Source organism: Seriola aureovittata, chromosome 3 (assembly GCF_021018895.1).
Source record: "Seriola aureovittata isolate HTS-2021-v1 ecotype China chromosome 3, ASM2101889v1, whole genome shotgun sequence".
In the NCBI taxonomy this organism is placed as follows: Eukaryota; Metazoa; Chordata; class Actinopteri; order Carangiformes; family Carangidae; genus Seriola; species Seriola aureovittata.
The window spans coordinates 24,341,189-24,352,286 of record NC_079366.1 but is presented as its reverse complement, the minus strand read 5'-3'; the positions used below and the strand labels follow the sequence as shown (position 1 = coordinate 24,352,286).

General features: G+C 38.9%; 1 protein-coding gene across 1 annotated transcript in view; it reads right to left on the bottom strand.

The window, feature by feature from the left end:
• tmem131l (transmembrane 131 like) overlaps window positions 1–10,788 on the bottom strand; it is a 31,842-nt gene extending 21,054 nt beyond the window's left edge. The window contains exons 1-3 of the mRNA XM_056371956.1: window positions 10,598–10,788; window positions 9,782–9,855; window positions 6,001–6,044 (exon numbers count right to left, since the gene is read on the bottom strand). Coding sequence (XP_056227931.1) covers window positions 6,001–6,044; window positions 9,782–9,855; window positions 10,598–10,721 — 242 coding nt within the window. The 5' untranslated portion in view covers window positions 10,722–10,788. The remainder of the gene's footprint in view (window positions 1–6,000; window positions 6,045–9,781; window positions 9,856–10,597) is intronic.
• Window positions 10,789–11,098: the final 310 nt, after the last annotated feature.

Genomic DNA, 11,098 nt, shown 5'->3' with positions numbered 1-11,098 from the left:
ACTAACTGATCAATTATTTCAGCTCTAATCGAGGACACTGGTGTGCTCACCAGCACCAATACCACCATAAGCCTCAAACAGTGTGAGGCCTGAGGCTTGAACAATATTCGTCACAATCTTTATGTCATTTGGCATTCATTATAAGGTTTGAAAAAATGCATTAATATCAAGACAAACAGATGGACAGATCGACCTTCACCACGCTTAGACCCTGCTACTCACAGGACAATAAAAATAATCACAAGACCCCAATACTAGTTACAAATGAACAGGTAGGAAGATCAGAGAATACCAAGAACAATACGAACTCCTGAACCAACCCAGGAGGGGAGTCAGCTTTTTCTCAGTCAACACACCATCAGTACCACCTAAAGACTTTTAAGAGTTTAAGGGCTTAAGACTCCCGTCAACATTATTTTCTAGGTCTAAGTGATATATCTCATCACAGTAGTATTTTTGTTTTGAATGGTATTTTATAATCAAGTTCAGTTTATCTTTATAACAAATTACACAATTTATAGTGCAAGAATGGAAAAAATTTATCATCTAAACCACTAAAACGCAGCTAACAAGAGTCAAACACATTACATGTCATGAATGTCTACCAGCACAAATAAAAAGGAAGTAAAAGTATGAGTGAACAGCAGCAGGAGAGGAGAATACTCTTGACTGCATTCTGCAAAGCCCACAGTGGCAACACCACATCTATTCAATTCACACAGTAACTACTCTTCTTTCAGTGACACTTCCTTAAAACACAGAGACAGACTGAACAGTCTAAATTTAGTTATAAACACACTCAAAGAGTGGTTGTTAGTTTCCTCATCTAGAAGCTTCTCCTGACCATTACAGCTAGGTAAAAAAGCTCATGAAGTGATCTCCAGGTGATTCTTAGTAACAGTTCATCATACCAGTTACAGTTGGCCATCTGCCACAGATACTTATAGCATTCTTGGGTCTGTTATCTAGAAATGACTATCAGGCTGCAACACTGTCACGGGTACAGGAGAGGAAGTGACAAAAAGTTCATGCAGTTGCTACAGTGTCGATTTTGAGACCAGGCCAGAATTGGAATACTCTAATTTGTATAGAAGGGTGAGACTTTTAATTGATCTAAAACATCAGACAAAATGTGTGCAAAACAAAGATACCTACAACAGATGGTCTGGCCCCCACCGAGCCCACATCGACATCATGGAGTCAGTCTGGGATTACATGAAGAGACAGAAGACACTGATACAGCCAAAATCCACACTGTGGCAAGTTCTGAGATGCTTGGAACAGTCTACCTGCCAAGTACTTTGAAAAACTGTTCACAAGTGTACTGAGGAGAACCGGTGCTTTCAGGACAAAGTGTGTTCACAATTAATATTGATTTGATTTAGTTATTTTTCTGTTTACTTCACTTTCTTTGTTTATTTATAAGTAAAAACTATTCATGGCAATATTTTTACAAGCATCATCACTTTACTTTTAGTGACTAAAACCTTTTGCTCAGTACTGTATCTGACTCAGATTTGCATTTGGTTTTACATTAGTTATTATAAGAATCTCTTTGTTTGTAATCTCGATATCTGTTGTTAAAGATGAACTGGTTAAAAACTTTCTGTATTTTTTCCTTTCCTATCTCTTCTGAAAGATCATTAATTGCATTTATTCTCTGTACTGTCTTACTGTGCAAATAAATATAAAAGTTCCACAGCAGTTTTATATTTAATATTTATTCTCAACATTTGATTATTTTGGGGGTTGTATGGTGAGATGCTGTTGCTATAAACGATTGCTGACACATTCTCCCATTTCTGGGACATGTCTCATTATGCAACTCTTCATAACTGGAGCTGTGGGATTTGCATGACCCTAAAGGTGAAATGGTGACTCTGTCACTGGACCAAACAAAAGTGGACACCTCATGGTAGTTTACCCTGCTGAAATACTTCAGGGAAAATGTCAAAAAATACTGAACCGATTGAGCTTGTAATATATTATAAGAAGAGGAGGTAGTGCCATGTCACTCGTGAAGACTTTCAATGATGAACACGCATACATGGACATGGAACACTGCGTACTCTAAGTTTATACAATAAATGCAAATATGAGGAAATGTTTCAAGTGAGTCTTTTCCTGTTGGGGCAACAATCTTATTTGCCAATCATTCCTCCTGTAATAAACATTTCTTCACATAATAACCTCTTTGTATAAATTCCATTATAGACTATAGCTTGATAATAGTCAATACAAAGATAGTTGAGTATGACTGTAACTCTTAATTGACAGAAATTAAAACAAAGTAAAGGCCACAGAGTGAACCAAATGCAAAGTAGAGATCCAACACATGGACAAAAGCATGAGTAGCTGCGCCAAGTAACAAAAAACAATAACTAAATCCCTCTAATTATCCATTTTATTTTATAAATAAGATGCTTCACTGTAGGTTACTACCCAGTGAGACCTGAGCACAGTAGCAGGTGCTTTAAATTAATCTGGTGTTAAAGGGTTGACATTATTTTGTAGATTTATGTAGCTGGTATTGCAACCTATTATCATCAACAATAAGCTTCTGCCTTTCAACCAGTCATAGCCACTAATTCACCTGCTCTGAGTGACTGAGGTGTCAGAAAGCTTCATGGTTTACTGCATGTTTGAGAACAATAGGTTAGCATTTCCTCTCCGTCACTGCTGTAGACCTAGCGCCTGTGACTTGATGAGAGGGACACCTTTTTCCGTATTATGTAACAAATGCTTCTCTCTCTCGTTCTCTCTGTGGTTCCAATTGTTTGTTAATTTATAACTTGTCAAACAGTATAACTTCAAACTGTGTTAGTCAGAGGGGAAAAAAACTGCATGTGGGTGAGAATATGAGGGGTCAAATATTGAGGGAAAATGAGGTCGTCTGTGTCTGCAGAGGTGTGTGATGGCAAATAGTTGATATAGATCTAGCATTGTTGTTTGAAATCTAAGGTCAGCAATTCCAACATCCCTTATTCATTCATCTAAAGAGTTGTAAAAGACAATGTTTAGGAATGATCTACCTGATTACAATGCGTGTATGCTGGTTAAAGATCCATATTGTGGGAATGGGTTTCAATGGTTTTTTGTCTTCATTAGCTGTAAAATAAAAGCTGTGAAACTATGAAGTTGCTTATTACTGTCTCCCACAACAAAATATTCCAGGCTTCCTTCTCAGTTGATCAGCTCCAATCACAGCGTTTGATGATTAATAGTAGGCGGTTACTTCCACCTAGCAGCAACATCGGACTGTGTGTATCTAGGACAGAAAGAGACCCTCAGAAAAGCAGGGGTTTCTTAAACACTATTGCAGAAGTGATTAATACACACACATAAATGGTACAGATATAACTAAGTTTTAAATTATGGGATCTTTAATTTGTATGTAAAACTGATTACTGCACACTTTTTAAATGCTTAGTAGTGTCAGGTTCTCATGAAGTGTCAGGTTCCTATACTTCTTTAAAACTAAAGGAGGGCATTTACAGTTATATGTATTCGTATCTTAGTATTTAGAATTGAACAGCAGCTGCTCTCAAGAAAAACTTTCAACAAGCGTACCACTGAGCTGTAGTCAAAGGGTTCTGTCCACTGCCACAGTACAAAAATAACAAGTTATGTTTGGCGCTATTTGATCCCCTGGATCTAACTCAAAGTCAGTGTTAGCAGTGACCTCAGCCATGCTCCAGGGGAGAGGTTAGGACCAGAGAAGAGTTTAGGTCAACTGATGTTCACACATGTTAATAGAAAGCGGGGAAACAATAAGACTAACAGTGAAATTAAAATCACATGGCACAGTAATTCTTGTGACAAAATATTAACACAGTGCAATGGTAAAGGGTAGATTTGTGCCAGAAAGACCTATTTAAATCAACACAATGAAGGGGCAAGGGTAGTACAAGAAATGACTGTTATGGAGATCAAAGTAAAAAGAGCTAAAAAAGACACCAAGAAGAGCCAAGACATTTTGACACAAGACTGGACTGAGAAATAGATATCATTAAATTCTGCATCTGAAGCCTGCATTGCTCTTTAAGCTGGGAGAGAGTGATGGCAGGCCTGCCAAGTGCCTGATAACCCAGGCACGAGAGGCCTCACAGTCCACAGCTCTGGAGGGCTCAAGGTCAACCAGTGCCACAAAACCTCCTTTGCCTCTCACCTCCCTGGATATAAAAATAGCCATATTCCAACATTAAAAGTGACAGGTATGAAAAAAATAGTCAAAAATTGAAGCAATCAAAGTCTGAGATATCTGAGTTTTAGTCTCTAGTATGGGTCTAGTTCCATAAACACTTGCACCTACAATGCCCATAAGGCAACTGGATAGCCTCTTTTCATTACAGTGACCCTGCCTGGTAATCAACCGTATGATATAAATTTATAGTCTCCAAGCTCAAGCTGCGATAAGAGTCATGTTATTTAACATTCGGAATCTCCCTCCAGAGCCAAAGAAGACATTAAACAACTGTTTTCACAATAGTAACTCCTCACAATTAGTAAGAGTGTCTCTTTAACATACTTCTGCAGAAAAAGTATGTATTGCAATGCTAAATAGTGCTTTTAAACTGTTACGACACCAGTTATTCTAAATTAGTCAATGTTTTCTGCAATTCTTACATATGGTTGCAGGGATTCCAGTTTTCAATGCTTGGTGTCATTAGCACATCTTTCCTCTTTGGACATCAAGCTTATTGCACACTATTGCCACAAGTACATGATACTTTCATATTGAGATATATAATAGCATGACTTTAGCATAACTCATTAGCAAAGCATTACAAACATCTTGCAGAGACAAGTCAGCTGAACTGTAACTAACATGCTGAGATCCTAGGCAAGAAACAGTTAAGCATAGGGATCATACTGAGCTGGTTTAGGTATATGGCAGGTTGGGCAGTCTGACATACATCTCTAGGCATATAAACAAGAAGCAGAAGCAAACACAAAAGCTAGAATATATGTGCATCTTAAAAACAACTCTTTATTCAATAAGAGGAACAAAACAAGCCTCAAGATTCTTCTGTTTCTGACCACGCACTGACACCACCAGCCTATTACTAAATAACACCAAGATTTGAATATATTTTGCTGTAAACATCCATTTTCTGAAGGAACAAAAACAGCTGGGAAAGACAGACCTCCCCTCCTTTTTCTTTCAAGGAGTTCTAAAATTAGTCAGGAATTTGGTTCTGTGCCTTTCTAACACACGCCCCCAAACTCTCTCCGTCACACACCCCCTCACTCACCAACATAAACAACATAGCCTGCATACAGGGGAAGACTTTTAAAAGGCCTTTTAGAAACCTTCAGTCCTGTTACCCTGAAAGCACACCACACCATTTGTCTGTGTGAATACAAAAACATGTCACCTTACAGCTTCAGTGCGATTCTGGATAATAAATAAACCATTCAACACAGCAGGACTATAATTTGCAGTTTGTTGGATATGTTCACATTACATTGGAGCACCTTTTTTTCCAAAGCACTTCTTGCCTGTACTGAAGCACACAATTATTCTTTGGTGATGTGGTGGTAAACTTGTTTTTCCATTGGGCTGTTCACAAACCAAATCTATGCCACAGTTTTCCTTTCAGTCTGTGTCTCACGGTATAATTCTAGTCTACACCAGAGAAACACTTCAGTATGATGCAATCTGTATGCTGGTTTTGGGTTTGTTCGTAATTATGCAGCTTGGTGAAAACTCTCTACCTTCTCCCAAGTGCCAGTCATGAACAGGTGGAAACCTTTCATCAACTTCATTCACTTTAAAAGTTGCTGAATGTATGTGTGGCTTTCACTGACCGATGTTTGAACTAGCAAATTTAGATGGTTTAAATGTTTGGGTTTTTTTTTTTTTTTTTACACCTGTTTCATCTGGTGCTGTTGACTGTCATGAATTTGTAATACATTACAATTGTGAATGTGTGCAAGAGCCAACAGAAGAGTTTCAGTTTGATGCTGTTCCCACATAAGATGGATTATAAACCTTACCTGTCTTCTAGTGGAAGACCATCTTTTCTTCGCTCCTTCTCCATCTGAAAATGAAAGATAAGACACTTTATGGTTAATATGGTCACAATAGCTAACTGCAACCTATTTATTCTAAATCAACACTGTGGCATGGAAATATCAGGAGATTGTGTGATGGTAGTATACTGGTATGCCAAACTACAGAATGTTCTGGCTACTATGATGATTTTAATGCATATTGGTCCACCACCAACTGCTTTGAAACATTTCACTGTGCATCTGCATTTTATTTCCTGAAATGTCAAAAGATTTTATTTTGCATATAAAATGATTTCACTGTAAATAAAGCAGGAAATCCAAGCAGAAAACTGGAATAGCCTTGGGAAACAAAAACTGGCATTACTTCTTTTCCACCCTGACTCCAAATTAGACAGCAGGCAGCAATTTCTGCCAGTGTTGGCAGGGTATACTCTGGTTCTCAGAATGAAACAATGAACATCCAGTTTGTTGTCCGCTACATGTTTTCACAGTGTGCCTACAGAATTACTGAATGGATACAGCATTTCTGAAGAACAATGACTAAACAAAAACATTGCTGTAACTAGTAATCAGGCTTGATATAGTTTTGTGTTGGTTAAAATATCTATATATCCATCAGCCCTAATTGCAATGCTCTGCCAGCGGAGGAGGAAAATTATATTAATCAACATGAGTCTTGAAAAACAGAATATCTTGCACACTGCTCTTGCTCAGCATCACAATTTGTTGATCATCCTAACGTTTCAGTCTCTGTAGACTTTCATCTACTGTAGTTTATACATCTGACCTAAACGTTAGGATGACTTTTGGAGCACTGTATTTCCTACAGACTACATAGCATCCTTCTGGGCATCCTCACAGTTATCACAAATCATGTCAACTTGAATTATTGTGAAAAATCTAGTTACTCTAAACCATGGGCATGCGTCTAACCATTGCATAACAAGATTACATTGTGCACGTCAACATACTGCATATACTGACTCCATGTCTCTTGAAAGAACACTTAACCAGAAGTGCACTTGATAGTGAACTGACAATGGACATGACAATGTTGCAACAGTGTGGCTTAGTTCAAACCCTGATTTGAGTAATAGTGGTGTGTTAACACTTTAGAGATTTCATGAGGAACAGAGGCTAATGTGCAAAATTAGATTCAGTTTTAGCCTGTTTCCAAATACACACACCTGTAGTACTGCATGAACACCACAGACAATCAACATGCACACAGGGATATTTTTTACTTTCACTGAATGAGGCTTGCTAAATAGGTAACTGAGGATTACACCATGGCAGTGCAAACAGCAACACTGCTGACTACAGTGTAGTAGGATGGATGGATGGATGGATGGATGGATGGATGGATACTTTATATATCCTCTGGGGGGAATTCATGTAGGTTATGTGCATGCATGGCCTACAGATATAAGCTGTTCTCCTCAAGCGCAGAACATACAGTTTCCATAGGAACAATCTTATGGCTACATTATGGCTTCACGATCACCCTACAGAACAACACCAATGGAAGACTTGGAAATATAGTGGTTGCCTGAGCAACACTACCATGGATCATGATGTGTCAGGAAACACAGTGATGTTGGTACAACATCATCACTACAGCAACATGCTGTGAGATAATAAAAGCCACGAGCCATGAGCCACATTGTTTCTACTGAGGTAGCTCTCTGGTTATAGCCTATTAAGCCAATGTATCCAATGCTGATCCAAAGAGCAGGGTTGCTTTATGGCAGTATTGCATTAATAGGATTTTTGCATTGATGTGATGAGGTACCTTGGTTTGTAGGGCATTTGGTTAACCAAATTAGCAAAAAAAAAAAAAAAAAAAAAACATCTCTATTTCATTATCATGTTTAAAATTTTGAAATACAAAATTAGATAAATCAATTCTATACATAACTACACATCCCTTGTCTAAAACATGGAAGACGTTAGAAGTTGTATCTTTGCTTTATTGTGCATTATATCCTACAATGCCCCCAGCACCTTTGAAGCTTGGCATGTTAATGGCTTAAGTGAACGAGGGAAAAATGATTTTCCAGCTGATTAAGCACAACAATGACAGAACACACACTACTGCTGCTTGTTGCAGCAGGTGAGCCATTTAAGCAGGAGGAATATTCAAATGCAGAACAGCAGCATTTATAAATGAACTGGATTCTAGATGCAAGGATTTTAAGATGAATACAGGGATTGATTTTTTATGACAAGGGCCTGTATACAAAACACAGAACCAGGCAAATGAAAGAGATGGAAACTGAATTAATCAAGCAATTACTGGGGGACTGGAAGCTACTGACTGAAACTTGCAGCCATTCCAAAACAAACCCAAAACACATGTCAACATTTACAAAATCAAAAAAGGTAGTAGATGAATACTATGAGCTCTAGTTACGCACTAGTTATGGCAGCTATCCAAGTTTGATATCTGATTTGATTTTAACTATGTGTCACTGCACATGACACCGCACCTCTTGCATCACTTCAATGAACCCGCAGCAACATACACTACTTAACCAGCTGACCATCCGCAGTGCTGGAGTATAGAAGAAAGACATCCATGTCATGCTCTGTTTCACATAGCCTATGTAACTGAGACAGTCACTCCATTCACTGCTGCCTATCTAAACATGACACCTAACAATGTCAACAATCCTGCCATCTGCCAATTGGTCTGCAAGGTAGGGATGGGTGGAAAAAACCCAACCCAATCTTAATTTTCTATTTATTTATTCAACATAGTCTAAGAATTATGTTCAATGTATAATCAACTCCTCCTGTGTTATCTCTGGTCAGTGGTAATTACTGCAGTAGGCTGATTGCAGAACGAGCATTTTAAAAACTCTCAATTTTAAACTATGTATATGTATTTTTGTGGAAGGCAAACCTGCTTTTATTTACTAACTATATTTATCAAATTTAACAAAATCCTACCACTCTACCTTGAAAAGCAAACACAGAGTTTACTGAATGTACCAAAACGACTTTGGAGAAATGTGCATTATAATTTTGAGTTTTTGCAAGGCAACCAATCCATGCTATCTGTTTACAAAGTCTGACAGAGAAGGCCACACCCCCCTCAGGTAACATGTCAGCTGGTGACCTCATGACAGGTTATCAGTAAACACACTCGCTGTTTGTGCTGGTCTTGCTCCATGACTATATAATCGTCACATCTGCCTACTTGAAAATGTGTAGGAAAATTGAACTCAGACAAAAAAAAAAGAAAAGAGAAAAAAAAACCCTGCACAACAAACGGCAAAACATGCAAAGTAAAGGAGCAGGAAAATAATTGCAAAGTAGTATGCAGGAACGCGGTGCAAACTATTATTCAGACTACCTCATTCCTAACGTGCCCTCAGTGTGTACTGGTGACTGAACTCCACAATGGACACTATGTACAAAAGAAAACAAGGAGGAGCCACATGGCAGGTGGCCTCCCGCTCTGGTCTCATGTCAGAGACGTGTGTTGAAATGTTGTTACCTGCTCGATAACTGCAACATTTGTACAAAACTATGATCACAAAATCGTGGGTGAATACCGATCATTCCTTACATAAAGGATTGAACATGCACAACTCAGCAAGCGGCAAAGTGGAGCCAAACACAATGGAAATGACGAACCACACACGTGTTCGTGCATCTGGCTGCATTTGAAAGATGTTGGGTGATCTGTGTTTTGCATATAGATACTTTCTCAATTCCTCCTCGACACAAACACACCCCAGAAAGAAATTGCGATTACCTGAAGCGGGACTAATGGGTCTGCATCCTCTGGCTGCCAGACCTCGACCACGCTGGTGGACATCTGACTCAGAGCTTTGTGGGAGCAAGAAATTAAATTAACAGTGAGGTATTGGGAAATTAAGTAACATGGATAAAACTGACAACTGGAAATGCACCAAATTTACGCAGTCGAAAGAATTGGGATGTACACGGTCAAACTCCATTTATCATTTCTGGTTATTACAAATGAATAAACTGAAACGGAGTGGATGATAATCACACAGACAAGTGAGGAAATGACTTCGCCTCGGCAGGCTGACAAAGGCTGTTTGCTAGCTGCTGGACTAGCAGGAAGGTTAGCTCGCTGGCTAACGAACTTGGAAAAACATCTCTACTGCTACTGCAGTACACACGACTGTAGAGTTAGCTTGTTGCATTGAGTAGCTTTGCTACAGTGACAAAAGAAACCGCTAAATACAAATACTAAGTCCCGATAATACATCAATTTACTTCACTGCCTGAACAAGTTATAGTTTCGTTAATAAACAGCACAGGGAACTGGCAGCTAGCATGAACTAGCAGGCTGACAAAAAATAGCTACAACCCTGTTCCAAGTTGGTAAAAATAAAAATATGACCAAGTCACCTCATGAAAAGGTATTCAGAATTTTTTTCGACTATATTGAGTTTATATGCTATTTGGACAATTCAGCTCGGCACCTATTTTCCATCTTAACGTTTGCTGTCAAGACAGCCTAGCTAATTTAACGTACGTTTTTTGCAACGGTCGTTTTAACGTTACACCCCCGAAGCAGAAAATAAAGGTGAGCACAAACCTTGCAGCTGAGCACCTCCGTGTTGGACGCAGGGTAAAAGTAACTGTAGTATTCCTAGTAGTATATTGATCCACGTTTTCCTGTGACAGTGGCTGCCTTGTTGGAAGTCCTGTAGCCCCGCCATGCTGCCCTCTCAGCTAGCAGCCTACCTTGTGTTTCGCTGCGTTGGTCTTTCTTTCTCTCACCGAGCAGCAGCTCCTCCAGCAGCAGCAGCAGCAGCAGCAGCTCCCTCCCTCTGTCCCTCCCCGCCTACTCACACACATTGCACAGTGAGGACACGCACCAGTGTCACTTGCAATAAGACTGTTTACGTTTCTGTTGCTGAGGGTAAATGAAACAAAGCTGACAAAGAGGCATCAAACATGTTTAATGTACCCTACAGTGGTGGAGAGTAAATAATTACTGCACTTAGGCACAAAATTGAAGTTTGTGACCTGTGTTTTTTTCGTTAAATGCTACTTTACACTTTTACTTTTTTTTTAGATTTCAGAAGTAAATATT